At 52.8% G+C, this 16064-nt stretch overlaps 1 protein-coding gene across 6 annotated transcripts in view; it reads left to right on the forward strand.

Moving 5' to 3' along the window:
- The window catches only part of TTC7B (tetratricopeptide repeat domain 7B), a 177888-nt gene that overhangs the window by 79908 nt on the left and 81916 nt on the right, over positions 1-16064 (forward strand). For all 6 annotated transcript variants that reach the window (XM_045572917.1, XM_036428670.2, XM_036428371.2 and 3 more), the window contains 2 exons: positions 4157-4294; positions 15157-15240. In XM_045572917.1, coding sequence (XP_045428873.1) covers positions 4157-4294; positions 15157-15240 — 222 coding nt within the window. The remainder of the gene's footprint in view (positions 1-4156; positions 4295-15156; positions 15241-16064) is intronic.

Here is a 16064-nt window from a genome sequence, read left to right on the forward strand (position 1 = left end):
CCCCTGGCGATTAGTTAAGGTGACCAGACGTCCCGCTTTTGGCGGGACAGCCCCAATTTTTAACAGTTTGTCTTGCGTCCCTGGGCGTTTTAAAAAAGTCCCGATCGGGACGCGGGACAAATTGTTAAAAAGCGGGACGTCTGGTCGCCTTACAATTAGTAGGCATCTGAGTTTATTCCTTTATCCACCCAGTATTGCTGGAACACTAACACAAGCATATACTGGAGGTAAACTATACTGAAATGGCCACCAAAGGACCTGGCCAGGGAAAAGAAGCCCCCAAGGGTAAACTTCCCGGGCCTTCTCCATTTGCCGTGGAGGGAGGGAGCATTTGGAGAGCAATCACATGTGTGTTTGATCCCCTGGTTTTCAGATGACATTGCCTGGGCCTCCTCACAGGCCCCTTCCCCACGCTCCCCCTGCTCCCGGCACTGCCCGCCCAGCCGGGAGGGCTCACTCCTGTCACCGGCTCGGCTGCTGGGAGGCCGCTCTCGCCAGACCCTGACTTCCTCGGAAGTGTTTTCTTCCTGTTTGGCCAGGATATCGCATTTTAGGTCTGGAATGTCCTTGCTCATCGTTGATTGGGTTTTCACTCTGCGTATCTTCAGGCGTGGTACATGTGATACCCTGTTTCCCCGAAAATAAGACAGTGTCTTATATTAATTTTTTCTCCCAAAGTTGCGCTAGGTCTTATTTTCAGGGGATGTCTTATCTTTCCATGCGCTAGGTCTTATTTTCGGAGGATGTCTTATTTTCGGGGAAACACGGTAGTAGCTACACCTTGGCAAGCCACTGTGTGTGCCCAGCCCCTGAGCAGCATGGCCAACGCCTGGGACCTGAGGGGACCTAGAGGTCCTCATGTCCATTCACTCAGTTTACACGTGGGGGACCCGAGGCCCAGAGCAGGCGCCTGGATTCACCGGGCAGTGGTCTTCCCAGTAGATCGGACATCGTACTGTCCCCTCCCATGTCCCGCCCCGCACCTGGCAGGGAGAGGAGCAAAAGGAATCCTAGCCGAAGCGAGAGAAGGGTTTCCTTCTCGCCCAAGCACCCGTCTAAGGAGGTCTGAAAGGCACTGGGGTGAGGAAGGCTTAGACCTGAGCAGGAGAAGGGGCAGGTGCCCGTGCCGGAGGGCGGGGTCCGGAGGGCCAGGCTAGGTCTGGGAGGACAGCTTCCTCGCCTTAATTCAAAGCGTTGGGTTTTCTCATTCTGTGCGATGGCCCCGAGATGTTTACAAGAGCAAGGCTGCTTGGGTTACCACCTCTCTCTGCTTGGAAGCTCTTTGACGTCATTGGCCTCCTTCCTCCGAAGGAGACAGGTTGCCCCGTTGGCTCATCTTTCCCTGGCTGTCAGCTGGCATCTCGGCACGGTGTCACTTACGCCCTCCCCCCCCCCCCCGCCTCGGCGCAGTCGGGGAAGGCACGGCTGTGGGCGGCCTGGCACCGGCATCCGGTGACAAGTGTCGCTGTGCTTTGTCATCAGTTCTTCGATGGGGGCCAGCTCGTGGCGGCCTCTCGCCGACACCCCTGCACCCGAAGCTGTACTCTTAGCGACTTAGCCGTCCGTTTCCTTGGGGCAAACCTGATTGGTTACACTGGAGGAGTTCTGGCAGCGTGGTGACCACACATGTTAGGTTTCTGGGGCGGTTCTGATGGAAAATATTGAGCTCCATTGTCCATCATGTATTCGTTTGGCATCTGGAAAACACGGCCCTCTCTCCAAAATGCTGTGTCTCGGGAATGATGGCTCCATCTCTTCTGCTCCTTCACTGAAATGCGAGGAACTCATAGGCTCCAGATGAAGATCCCTCTGAGACAGTCAGGTCTGACTCTGTGGTATTTCATTTCTGGAAACCCCTCCAGGGGCTGGTGAAACCCAGTGACGTCAATAATGGGAAGGATGAGGTTCCCAGCCAGAATGATTCTGTCCCCCTTGGTAGGTCACTGTGTGTGCCCAGCCCCTGAGTGGCATGGCCAGCGCCTGCGACTGGAGAGGACCTGGAGTTCCTCATGTCCCTTCACTCCATGGTCATATAGGGAGAAACCTGGATTAAGTCGCTTTTGGAAGTCCCTTTTCGTGCTCCTTGACTCCTTGATTTTTCTGTTTTTGGGCAAAAAAAGAATGTGCTCAATTTCAGAACCAAAATGAGAATTACTATGGGGTTGTTTTGTTTTTTTCAGTACTTGGAAAAATTGTATTTTTTGTTGGTTCTGACTTTTCTTAGAAGCATAATTCGTCCATTGTCTCTCCTCCTACAAGAACTCATTGGGGATTGTGCTGCTTTCTTACCTCAAGTGAGTTTTCCCCAGGAGAAAGGAGTCATTGGGACTACTTGTATATATTTGCACAACCGACCCTGACAAAGTACTCTGGGATCTTGATTATTTGTGGATCAGTTTAAGCTTCTGTGTTGTACCTTTTTATTCAAAAGAAAACCACAGACTTTCTCTAAAAATTAAAAAAAAAAAAAAGAATGCATTTGGCATAACTAGAAAATTTCTCTTAAATAGTATTTTGTTTTATTCTCTTCCTGGCATCGGTTCTCAACATGGAGCATTTATAGCAAATAAAGTGAGACCACTTACAGGAACCCCTGTTTCCCTCCCAAGCTTCTTTTGTTGGCTTAAAAGCCACTCCTAACAAGAAAAATGTAAGGATAAAACCTTCAGAATCAGGCTATTTCCAAAGTGAGGCGATGACTCACTTTGAAGGACGTGGCTCACTTATATATCCTTACTTGTCTTTGACATTTTGGAGCGAGGAGTTTTGAAGAGAGAGAGTGCTGATGGGTGGCTAAAAGCAAAGGCCCCGGACTCACAAAAAGAAACCTTCTTACCTCGTTAGTGAGAGGGAAGGGGCGCGTGGTCTTTCTGAAGGTCAGGCGGGAAGACAGACAGACATCCGCCTGCCAGGACAAGTGGCCCTGCTGTCTCGTGTGGCCACTTCCAGAAAGAGCTGGGGTTCTCTTTGCATGCACCCAGGGGCAGGGACGGGTAGATCTGGAGACTTCCGGTAGTTAGCAGGGGAGAAAGACAGGAAAATCTAACTATTGAGCCCTAATTGGTTTGGCTCAGTGGCTAGAGCATCGGCCTGAGGACTCAAGGGTTCCAGGTTCGATTCCTGTCAAGGGCATGTACCTTGGTTGTGGGCACATCCCCAGTAGGGGGTGTGCAGGAGGCAGCTGATCGATGTTTCTTTCTCACCAATGTTTCTAACTCTCTATCCCTCTCTCTTCCTCTCTGTAACAAAAATAAAAAATAAAAAATAAAAAAATAATATATATATATATTTTTTAAAAAACCGAACCATTGATTCTAACTCCCTACCAGGGGGCTGGGGGGGAGAGGAAAAGGAGCCAGTGGTTAGAGTCTCCCATGGGTTTGTCTGGAGCAATCTGTAGAGAAATTACATTTCAAAGGCAATGGGAACAGGTTGCTGTTAGGAGCCTTTGATGTCTAGATGGATGAGATTAATAAGCTCGAAGGCGCCTGCTGTCTTTCTTGCTAAGCAGCGGGATGTGAAATAGGCAAGGTGTTCTCCTGAGTCCTCTGTGGCGATGTCTTCAAAATAAAAATCGGTTTGCTTTTTGCTGTCACGTATACATCTGCTTTGTGCTTCCCTAAACAAGATCGGATTAGTCTTTGCGGTCCCTTCCAGTGAGGATGTCACCGGGGCCTGAGTGTCGCTTTGGTGGTGGAGGGAAAGTATGACACGTCTCTGTAGGCCGGAAGGAGCCTGATGCCACCGTTCGGTGACGGGAGGGTGGGGCTGGGAGTTCTCTTCCACCCGGTAACGTACCGCAGAGCAGGACCTGGGAGTGAGGATCAGCACGTGCAGCCACGTGTCTGCTCTCGTCCTGCCGTCACGGAGCACAGCTGAGCCGGCTGGAGCCCGAGCCCGGGAGAAATCACCCCGCTCTGTACTCACTGGCTCTGAAATCTCCCTCCACGTACCTGCCAAAGGCCCCCGCAGTTTGGAGAGCGCCATGACCGCCCTGTGCCGTGGTGCTCTGGGGGTTTGAACACACAACCAGAGGTGACGGACCCCTCCCCCATCCCCGCCCTTGTCCCCAGGCCCGGCTGTTAGGCAGGAGGGCCTCCGGACAGCGAGGGCGGCGTGGCTCACCGGCTGCTTCTCTCCTCTGTGCTGCTTCCAGGCCAACCGGGACGCCGTGCTGAGCAGGATCCCCGAGCACAGGAGCGACCGCCTCATCAGCCTGCAGAGCGCCTCGGTGGTCTACGACCTGCTGACCATCGCTCTGGGGAGAAGAGGCCAGTTTGAGATGCTGTCGGAGGTACAGCGCTCGAGTCCGGACGGCTTCCAGGCGGTGGTGGTGGTGGGGGGTGCTGGTGGTATGAACGCCGGGACAGCTGAGGGACCTGGTCCTGAGCCCCTGTCACCAGCAGCCACGTGGCGTAGGGGTTCGCTTTGGTTTCCTCCTCTGTGAAGTGGAGACGGGCTAAGCAATTAGGAGGAGGCAGTCACCGGTGGCCACTTCCTCCCGGTGGTCCAGACACGCAGTGAGTTTTTGGGGGGAGGGAAGGAAAGCATTTCTCTAGCAGTTTCTCTTTTAGTGTAATTTCCACCATTACCTCACATCACCCACCTGTGATATTAGTTTCCTTATAAAACAGGCTATATTTGATTTAGAGCATCATTGTGTAGCTCCTGCTGAAACGGCAGCTGTGGGCACAGGGTATCGCCCGGCGAGCTGGGACAGGCTGTCATGTCCACTGTGTCTGCGTTCAGAGGGACTCTCGTGGCACAGGATCTCCTGTGAGGTGTTGTCATCCCCCCACCCCCCTCACCCCCCGTTTCTCAGAAACATTGGGATGGAAGCCTGACTTTATCTTGCGCTGTGGTTATGCGTAACTGAGCTGCTGCCCAGAATACCAGATTCCACGGCGGTAGAGGTGAAATAAGCATTAGATCGTTTTATCTTTTCTTTAGTGAAATGAACAGAGAGAAAGAGAGAAAACAACTAATTTGGTTAAAATGGACTTTTGCATGTTATGAGTCTTTCTTTTTCTAAATTTATACACATTGCAACAGCCTCCGGGCAGGAGGACAGGGAATGAAATACAGTAACAGACCGGCTGAAATCAGAGAAGCGCGCGTCTCGCCCTCCAGCCCGCAGAGCGCGGCCATGTTGCCCGGAGCCGCGGACAGCAGATGAGCCTGCGTGGCCTGGACCTTTTTTTAGGCTTTGGTTCGGTGACTGCACAGGGCAATGGCTACTTGTTCTTCAAAAACAGCCCTTCACAAGCCAGCTAGATAAGGCGGTCTGTCCTGATGTTCCTGTTACACCCAGCACCCTGCACTCCCCAGGACTGTGCCCAGCGTGGGGTTGGCCTGGATTCGTCACCCCTCCTCCTGGACAGCTTGGTTCCCACCCCCCGCATCTGCTGCGGAGCCCTCTGCAGGGACAGGGCCCCCAGCCCATGGGGAGTTCTTCGAAGGTGAGCCTTTGCCCTCCAGATGGACCCCTGGAAGTCTCGCTGGGTCCCAGGCTGAGTGTGGTCACGTGTCTGCTCTCATGCCATCTCAGGGCTGTGTCGGGGACAGGTGTGAGCCGCTGGAGGTGCCTGCCGCCTTCGTCACAGGCTGGGTGACCCCTGCCCTTGGACTTCGCTTCGTGACATGACTGACTCTAGGGGAGTGATTGTCACCTTAGCCGCATTCCTCTGCAGGGGGGCGCTCCCGGGCCTGGTTTTCACTAGATGACTTTCACCTTGATGTTGCTTTTAGCTGCCATCTTGTTGCAATGACCTGGTGCCCAAGTCACTGGCTGGTGCCGTCAGTTGTCTGAGCCTTTGCAGTTCCGAGTTTCACCACAGGAGTCGCATTTAAAGCAAGGGGACGTTGAGAGGGTGCCCGAGGAGCTCCAGTAGAAGGGTGGGGACGGGAATGTATCAGGGTGTACCCCTGGGGGCCTTTTGAATCCGGTACCATCTCTGTGCTATATCTATAGGTCAGTTGATAATAGAGAGGACACTCATGTCGTCAACACGTGTGTTTGCAGTCCCCTGCTCTGTGCCAGGGGCTGTGACTCAGGCCGGGACACATGAGCCAGGTGCGGTCCCTGCCCATCAGCAGCTCCCAGTCCACAGCGAGGCGGCCAGGCCCCACGGGGAGGCCTCCCCGCAGGCTCTGCATCCAGCAATAAAGGACTCGAATGCTTGGCTTCAACCTTTTGTTATGCCCAGATTTCGTGATCCCCAAAGACCACCAGGGAGCTGAGTCCGATGCAAAAGCAAAAGAGTCTTTTTATTCCAAGCTAGCCCACCTCACCTCCCACATACCGACCCAGCGGCAAGGTGGAGGAAGGGAGTGGGTCTCTCTAGAGTAGGGGTGTCGAACTCAATCAGAGAAGGGGCCAAAATCTAAAATCCAGCCTAAATCGCGGGCCGAATGGTTTACTGAACAGTCATAAACTGTCATTGTGATGGAAACGCAGCGGAGTGCAGTGATGACAGCTCGGTGCGGGCCACATTGCAAGGCCTGGCGGGACGGATTTGGCCCGAGGGCCTTGTGTTTGACACATGTGCTCTAGAGCAAAGGATTTATAGGGGTGGTCAGGTCACTGCTTTGGCTGACCCCGATTGGTTGGGTGAGGGCTAGGGTCCAGTTACATAGTGACATAGTTATACAAAATGGAGGATGCAGCACACGATAGAGTCAGGAGTTAATCCTGTCCTGCCCTCTCACCTTTCTTGCCATTTCTACTTAGTTTTGCAGTTAGAGCTTCTCCAAGCCCCGTGGTCTCCGATCTTCTAAGTGAAACGGGAGGCATTGTGGGTGGAAGGGAACATGAAGGCGCCTGGAGACACAGTTCCATCTCTGGAAGCCGGTCCCTGAGGAGCAGGCGCAGTCACCTCGCTGAGCTCGGACTCTCTCTCCCTTGGTCTCAGGCCACATCTTACTTAGCGGGTCCTGCTTCCCTCCTTTGCTGGGGTTTTCTTTTCTTTTCTTTTCTTTTCTTTAATTCTAATGTTTCCTTCCATTTTTCTCAGGACTTGAGATTAAAAGACTAACCCGATTTTTTTTTTTAATTGAGGTAAACTCATTTAACATAAGCATAGCCATTTTTAAATATCCAATTCGGTGGCCTTGAGAACATTCCCACTATTGTGCAACTATCCCCTCTATCAAGTTCCAAAACATTTTCCTCGCCCTAAAAGGAAACCCCGTCCCATGAAGTGATTTTTCTCCATTCCCCGACCCCCCAGTTTCTGTCAGCCGCTCATCTGCTCTCTGACTATGGATTTACCTAATTTGGGGATTTCATATAAATAGAACCATGCAGTATATGACATTTCGTCTGGCTTCCTCCGCTTAGAAGGTTGTAGCATGTGTCAGGGCTTCATTCCTTTTTTATGGTTGGATAACATTCCACCGTATCACGGTTTGTTTATCCGTTTGTCAGTCGACAGGCATTTGGCTTTGGTGAACAGTGCCGCTGTGGAGGCAACTGGCATTTAGACTTCCCTTGTTATGTCTCTGGGCCTGCGGTGGTTAGTGGTTATCGTTATTGGTATATAACCACACTTGGTATGGTTGGATATTCCGTTTCCTCTTCTGCAGCTTCTGCACCGGGACTGGTGGGCCTTCTAAATCAGAAACAGGCACACCGCCCTTCAGTTAAGAAACATTCTTCCCCATCCCCTTCTTTTGTCCTCTCTCTTCGTTTTGTCTTGTTTTACTTTTTCTCCTGTAATGACATTGACTTCATTGTCTGTGTGTCCGCCATGTGCAGCAGCCTGCAGGCTTAGAAGAACCAAGCAGCACATACAAACATGGGAGAGAAAATGAAGGCCCCGGGAATCCCACTCTCCGGGGGTCGTTACCTGCCCGTTGCCCCTCTTTCCTCGTATGCCTTCATGAATGTAATGTATGGAAGTGTGAGGAGCGGGGTGGTGTCAGGCATGTCTTATTGTGGATATTCCCAATCATCGCTCTCCCCTGCACTGGTACCCCTGCCTCCGGGCCCCTAACCCCAGGCCTAGAGAGCTTGGCCTTGAGTTCTGCCCTGCCATTGGCCAATTGTGTGATCCTGGGAGTTATTCGCCTCTACCCCCTCAGGTCTTCCTTCCATAAAATAGGGAGGGTAGTCATACCTGCCTTATGAATGTGAAGGTCACTCACTAATCCATGCAAAGTACTCAGAGCTCATTGAGCGTGTGCTTCCGTCACCTTAGCAGCATTCCTACCGCCGTATTTCCTGGGGTTGCCAGGCATCGGAAAGCCACCAAGTATACAGAAAGGTCTTTCTTTGGCTTCTAGAATTTTCCAATCTGGAGAGACCGAAGAGAAACATGAAAAGATGACTACAGTTGACCCTTGAACACACGGATTTGAACTGCAACTTACACATGAATTTTTAAAAATAAAAACCTTATTGTCTTCCACCTGAGGTTTGGAGTCCCCAGATGTGAAGGGCCAGCTGGGCACGTTGATTTGTGCCATTTTTATACTAGTGACTTGAGTATCCAGGATTTTGGTATCCACAGGGGGTCCAGGAACCAGTTCCCCACAGGTGCCAGGGGACAACTGAGTTTTGGGGGAGACAAAGTTTTATGTAGATTTTCGAAGGCACAGGGGTCAGAACCCCTAACCCGTAGGGCTCAGGGTCACCTCTAATCAGAGAAGACGACAGTAGGGCAGGGTCAAGGCAGGGCACAGAGCAGGCCACTTGCAGCAGAATTGGCAGGTGGGGGCAGCAGCGAGAGGTTCTGAGTAACTGAGACAGGAACTGGCTGCTCAAGGCCTGCTGGGAATGAAAGTCTTGATTGCCCAGGAGCCCCCTTCATCAGCAGGGTCGTGGTGGTGTGAGGGCGTTCGGCCTGAGGGTGGGAACTGAGGGTTTGTTCTCACGGGGGCGTGGGAGAGGGCGTTGGACAGAAAGCCTGGCTGTCAGACCCCGCACCTCGGTGCAGACTGTGCCCTGGATGATGGGAGCAGGTCCACCACACCCGGATGATCTGTGAGCAGGTCCCCTGTGCCTCGGCCACACTGCCCAGCGACACTTCCTTTACGCCTGGACCTCATACGACCAGAAGGTGAACAGCCCCCAGGCCACCACGGGGGAATAGGTGTCACCTCCTCACCGAGTCCTCATGCTTCTTCCTCTCTTGCCCCAGCCGACGTCAGCACTTCCACCTCAGGCTGGCGTGCTTTCCTCCCGGCCCTCTCCCGGGCGGACCTGAGCCCCCAGACACCCTGCAACAGAGGGGACGGCCGGGGATGCCTGTGCTGGGGGTCCCAGCTCCCCTTCTTCCCCTCCGTCCTCCTGCCGTGGACATTGTGCGTGGGCTGTGCAGGCCCAGGCTTTTGGGAGCTGTGCTGGCAGGAGTCGCAGAGCTACCTACACACAAATGCCGTCCTCCCTGCCTCTCTCTCCCGTTGCATTTATTCAGGATGAAGACTCCTGCCCACCTTAAGGTTGGCTGAGTCTGTGTTTGCCCATATGTAATGCCTCTTCTGGGCACTGATCAGCCAGATGCTGGCCAGGGAGCCAGGGGCAGTCCACACCCAGGGCAGCACATCCTCATTCTGTCAGGTTTAAATATAAGCACCGTGTCCACCGTGTCTCCGTGCTGTGAGCCTGGGTGTGTTTTTAAAGACTCGCTGTGAGCTCCCCGAAACGCTTGTGTAGGAAGGAGCACTCTCCCCTTCGGTTTCACAGCCGCTCTGGTTGGCATGACAACCCGCACTATTAAAAGTAAAGCAGCACGCCGGCTGCCTTTGTTTTCTAGGATGAACCCAAGCCGCCAAGGGGTTGGTTTCTTGAATTTGACTACTCATGGCTCCCTCTGAGAGAATGCTGAGAGGTCCTTGTCATGGACGCATGCGTCCCCACTGCAAAGACATGGCAGCGCCAAAGACCGAAATGGTATTTTTATTTTCCTTGTTGACTTTCTTTTCATCTGTGTATGTATATCTCAGCAACATTGTAGTTTCTGTGGGCAGGACTGTCTGGCTAGTGCTTGTAACAAAGGGGCCTTTTCCCATCCCCAAGCCAAACACTTACTTAGTCAGGGAGTGCTGTGACTGCATCTGCCTCCCAGGCCTGCCAGGTGCCAGTGACACCAGAGTTTGGTATTTAAATGCAGCCTGACTGGTACCATGGAGACTCAGCCTGACCTCCGTGCCATGGTCCGTGTAAGTCACCAGTGCGGCCTGACTCTGGTGGACCACAGACTCCTGGGAAGTCAGGGCCGAGGGTCTGGTCCGTGGAGGTGCTCAGTAAAAACCTGCTGAATAAATCAGTGCTTCAGGCCACATACATTCTCATCCCGCTCCCTCTTCCTTGTAACTGGCACCTGTTCTATGTTTTCGAAACAATAGGCAGGTCAGTCCTGCCTCAGTGGCATCAAGTGCCCTATTGTCAGAGTTGACAAACTTTTCTAAAAATGACTAGATAAGAAATGTTTCAGGTTTTGAGAACTGAGAACCAAAATCAAGGGTGTTTGTAGGTATAACAAAAGTGAAGACAAATTTCCCAACATTTCTATTGATTAAATTAGCATAGAAGAGTGACTGTACCTTATTGAGTACAGGTGCATTAAGGGGTTGTTTTGTGGGTAGCGTTTTATTTAGTTTGGATTCAAAGTTAGCATGCCCTCCCTACAAATGGATGGCAAGTGATCATCTATAAATGGGTCTTAGCTTTTGGACAGCAGCTTGGACGTGGCCCTCAGGCTGTGGTTTACCTGACGTGGCATCATCTCCAAACTCTTTGCATTTTGCCGCTCTCCTCATAGCGCCTTCTTGTTCCCTCATGGCTATCCATAAAGGATATGCTAACACTCGAACCACATTTATTTCTTCAGTCAGGCATCACTGAGCACCTGTGCTGTAATGACACCCCCTGGGCTGCTATAGCCACGACTCCTCACTTCCCGCCCTCAGACCTTGTGTGGGTGAGACGGCAGCTGTGGCTGAAGGTTCAAACCTGAAGCCCCAAGCCAGGGAGACAGACTGAAAACGGAAAAACACCAAAAGGCGAGAGGCTGTTGATCAGGGGACTTCTTGAATTTAGAGGTTCATTTTGCAAGAATAACAAAGAACAGCAATGTCAGCAGAAACAGCAGGTGGAGTGTGTAGTACATGCCCTTGACCGGAATCGAACCTGGGACCCTCGAGTCTGCAGGCTGATGCTCTATTCACTGAGCCAAACCGGTTAGGGTGCTCTATTTTATTTTTAATTCAAGGGGAGAAAACTCTGAGCAGGATTTGATGGGAACCACTTGTGTTTTCATAAAACTTGGGGTGGAGGGTTTTTATTTGCAGCCCAAGCCCCATGAACCTGTTCTTTAGAAATGTTTCCTGGACTCTTGTGAATGAGATCTACCAAATTCCACTTTGATTTTTTGAAGTTAATTCAGAAATAAGCATTCTGAACTGAGCATCCTGAGACCTGGGTTCTAATCCCAGTCCTGCCACTGTGTGGCCCGGACGGGTCCTGTGGCCTCTCTTGCTCATGGTTTCCTCGTCCATACAGTAAGGATGTGTCCACATCACCTCAGAGGTCCCAGCGTTTACTCTGATTATGCCGTTATGTGGGTTCAAGACAATAGTCCGCAATGTCTAAGCTGTTCAGATTTTAATTGCTAAAAATAAAGGCACTGCATATTATCCATATATCATGTTCAATTAAGAAACCCTGGAAGACAGCTGCAAAGAATTACATTAGTTAGCTGGCTCATGAAGCACAAAGAACGTGGGAAAGAAAACCTTCCTAATCGACGGGAGGATCTGTGTTATGAGAACGCTCAGGGTTCGGCCAACCTGTCCACAGAGGTGAGCAATGAAGACCGGGCACCGTGTCATTGATCCTGTCTTAACAGCGATGAATGTTAGACTTCAGCTCCAGGCTCAATGTGAGGCAAAAATCTGATTATTTTGTTACCGCCCCCCTCCTCCACGGGCTCTTGGGTGCTGAGTCTCCCTCTGCAATTCCAAAAATAGACTCTGGCTTCCCTTGCTGTGCTGCTGTACAGCTGTCGCTGCCATGTGCCTGGTTCGTGCCCGCGGGCTTTGCCTACCAGGAAGGTAATTGCTAAATCCCGTCCTCCTGCCCCAGAGCTGCTCGTCCCCGTGCCCCCTCGGAGCGGCTGATTTATGGAAAGCCGCAGTGACAGCCGGGAAGGGGCCCGCCTCTGCGACCACAGGAAACGTTTTTGCAAGGGACAGTTTCACCACCACTCAGATGATTAGGATGCCATTCAGAGCCTGAGTCTTGTTCTACCAAGTATTCGCGGCATCACATGAATGTGGTCTGGGCTTTGGAGGGATGGCGGTAGTATGGTGATTACAGCGGACAGGCCTGTCTTTCCTGGTAGGAATAATCCTCCTGCCAAATCCACCTTCGCTTCTGGTACGGGGATGATTTGGAAACGCCCCTTGCTGTTCTGTGTGGGTGACTCGGGGGTCCGCAGGCCCTGAGAGGACCTCGGATCCCTCTCCCAGGCCCACACGCTCACTCTTCACTGGACACCGGAAGTGAAGGGCCAGCGTCTTCTGTCAACTCTCCTTTCCACTCAGAGGCTCCAGAGCACCTCCCCTCGCCATCCCCTGCCCCCTGCCCAGAGCTCCCCTCTCTCCCCTGCATTCCCCCTTCATGTAGAACCCCCAGGCCCACAGGATCTGCTACGTCTTTGTTTCGTAACAGCGACATCACCAGTGACGTGTTTGTAGCATTCATTCTGTGCCAGATGGTCTTCTAAGCATTCCACATGCATTTAAAACGTCACTTCTCATAGCCCCATCACCACCCTGTGGCTGGGGTAAGGAGTTTGGGTTAAGTGTGGCCCCAATGCCCTGCGACTGCTGTCCTCGCCCCGTGTCTGCCTCCTCTGTCCCCTCCCGGCCATCAGCCCGCTGGGCCTGGGGGGATTCAACAACCTCTTAAAGGCCCCCAACATGCACAAAACTCCTGTGTCTCCTTTTTTCCCCTCTTTCTTTTTATTGAATTTACTGGGGTGGCATTGTTCAATAGGATGATATAGGTTTTAGCACCTGTGTCTTCACAGTCCATTTCATCAGTGTTTCTTTTAGACTGGGACCATCATTAAAATGTGAATGCTCTTATGTTGCTTTTATGGTATACATCCTGTTCCCAATCCCCTCGCTCTATTAAAACTGGGCATGTTTACTTGATCACACAGAGACATGACTAAGGTGCTGAATGGGGGGAGACAAAGAGAATTGGGGTGAGCAGACACCCCTTCCAGGGGGCGGATGTGGTGGATGGCAAATGGCCCGTGACCGCCCGAGTCCTCGGTTTTCCTGGAGGCATTCCCCTGCGCCACGTGGGGAGTTATGTAACCGGGACCTCTGCAGGGACCTGGGGAGGGCAGGTTACATACCAAGCGGTGCGCTTGGCATGGAGACTCCAGGAGCATCTGCCTGGTGCTTTCTCAGGCAGCGCGTGACCGTACATACGGTGCCAGGAGCCCACAGGAGGAAAGATTGGTGGTGCCAGAGCCCAGACCCCTCTGAGTTAGGGTGAGGGGCCAGTTCATCATCGTGGGCTTTATCCCCGAACTCCCTGAGTGAAACCCGGTGGCTTGCTGTGGGCTGTCAGTGGTTATGGTTATAAGAAAGAGGCCCTGTGAAAGATTGGGCAGTGAACGTGAGCAAACACGAGACTCAGGACTCACGCATCCTCATGCGGTGGTGCCGGTGGGTGTTGTGGGATCTGAGGCTTCTTGAATTTTCTGCAAGCTGGAAAGTCCTCAGAAGCCTCAAGGGTCCCCAAAAGGCCAAGGGAGCAATGCCCCGTTAACAGTAAGAGATCTTGCTGGATCGCAGAACTAGTCCGGCACCCTCTGGCATTTTGGGGGCCTTTCCGTTAGCCGAATCCTGCTCTGGGCAGCATGAGCGGGCATGAGTGGAGCAGCGGAGTGCGGTGCTGAGAGCCGCCTGGTTCAGATCCTGGCTCCACCGGAACCCACGGGGCCTCACATGGCAGGCAGCAGTCTGCTCCGGCTTCCTCGTCTGTGAGCGGCGGGACAGCAGGTACCGCCTGGACCTCGTGGGGTCAGCACGGCCAAATGAGGCAGCTCTGGGGGAGCAGCTGGAATGGATCCTGGTCCATCGCCCATGTTATCAAAAAAGCTGTCTTAGTCCGTGCGGGCTGCTACAACAAAACACACAGACCGAGAGGCTTATAAACAAGTGCTTATTTCTCCCGGTCCTGGAGCTGGAACCGCGATCATGGCTCCAGCAGGTTTGATGTCTGGCGAAGGCCCACTTCTGGGTGGCAGGCTGCCAGCGTCTCGCTGCGGGCTCACATGGGGCGGGGCGAGGGGGGCCTCTCCTCTTTTATAAGGACACGGATCCTATTCCTGAGGCTCTGCCCCCATGACTCAGTCACCTTCCAAAGCCCCCACCTTCTGGCACCGTCTATGGGAGTGAGGTTTCAACATACAAATTGGGGGCTGGGGGAGGTCACAGCATTCAGTCCACACCACGTGTTACAGACACGAAAACAAGCAGTCTGGTCCATGAGGTTGCAGCATCTCGCTTTGGGTTCAGAACAGATAGTGTCAGCCGCTGCACTCCTTTCTTCATCCGGAAACCAACGGGTGTTTATCACTCCTCGTAGCAGGAGCTGGAAGGACACGCCTTATGTGTTATCGTCATCGACCCTTTCTCTCCACATACCGGCTCCTTTGCCCACCCTCAGCCGTTGTGATTCTTGTTATTCTTGTTTCCTCCTCCATCGTTTCTGCCCCCTTCGCTGAATCAGTTTCTAAGTACTGTCAGCTTTTCACTGCTTGGTGTTCTCTCCATAGCACCTGTCTCCCCCTTTACCCCCAGCTCCCACCGCCCCTTCCTGGCTAGGTCTCCCCCCACTTCCCATCTCGCCCACTGCCAGGCGGGGCCTTGTGCTGGAGCTGTCGGCGCCCCTGCCTCTTTCCCCGCCAAGGAGGGAAAACTCCCTGAGACCAGGCTTGTGCTCTCGGTGGTGGTGGGTTGTCTTGGCGTCTGGCCCAGTGCCTGCTGCCCTGTGGGCTTCGGTCAGAGACTGTGTTTCCAGCATTCAGGGAAAGCAGAAGCTGTAGGTCTCACCGCAGCTCGCGGAGACCCAGACTTCACGTGGCGTGTGGGGCGGCCCGGCTCACGTGTCTGCATCTGCTCTCCCCCCAGTGCTTAGAGAGAGCCATGAAGTTCGCCTTCGAGGAGTTCCACCTCTGGTACCAGTTCGCTCTGTCGCTCATGGCGGCCGGAAAAGTGAGTCCCCCTCCCGCGTGCGGTCCTCCGCGTCCACGCGCGGTGCCTTCCAGTCCCGGGGCGGTGGCCTCCCTCACGGGAAACCCAGCCACAGGGGACTGCCCCGCGGTTGTTTGTAAATGAACAGCCGGGGTTAATTATTTGGGGGCCAACACGGACACATCACTGAGAAGAATTCTGAAATATTTGCCTCTTTCTAGCCGTTGTAACTCCGTCCTGTGACGATGTGGCTTGAACTGAGGCTGGCTTCTTCACCTGTCTCCCCACTATCCCTCTCCCTCATCTGGGAGCAGACACTGATTCCCGCAGGGGAAGCTCTGTGGCAGTTTGTTACATCAGGATGTGTCTGATGTTACTTGAAAACAGTGGTCGGCAAACTGCAGATCTCGAGCCACATGCAGCTCTTTGGCCCCTTGAGTACGGCTCTCCCACAAAATACCACGGCCTGGGCGAGTCCATTTTGAAGAAGTGGCGTTAGAAGAAGTCTAAGTTTAAAAAATGTGGCTTTTAAAAGAAATGTCAATCGTGTCCTGTTGATATTTGGCTCTGCTGACTAACGAGTTTGCCGACCAGTGGTTGAAAACGTCGGCTTTGGAGCCCAAGTGCCAGAGCTGAGGGCTGGGCTGTGTGACCAGGTCACCGTCTTCCCTTTCCAGTAAAATGTGGTAAAAATAGGGCCTACTTCCAGAGTGGTCATTGGGCAAATGAGATAAGACCCACCAGGTGCGTAGGACAGTACCCCCACATGGGACGTACTCAATAAAGGGAATTAATTTGGGCCATTTAATGAATCTGCCATTTACCGAATGGTTCAGTCTGTGACA

The sequence above is a fragment of the Pipistrellus kuhlii genome, unplaced genomic scaffold (genome assembly GCF_014108245.1).
Source record: "Pipistrellus kuhlii isolate mPipKuh1 unplaced genomic scaffold, mPipKuh1.p scaffold_m20_p_1, whole genome shotgun sequence".
Classification (NCBI taxonomy): Eukaryota; Metazoa; Chordata; class Mammalia; order Chiroptera; family Vespertilionidae; genus Pipistrellus; species Pipistrellus kuhlii.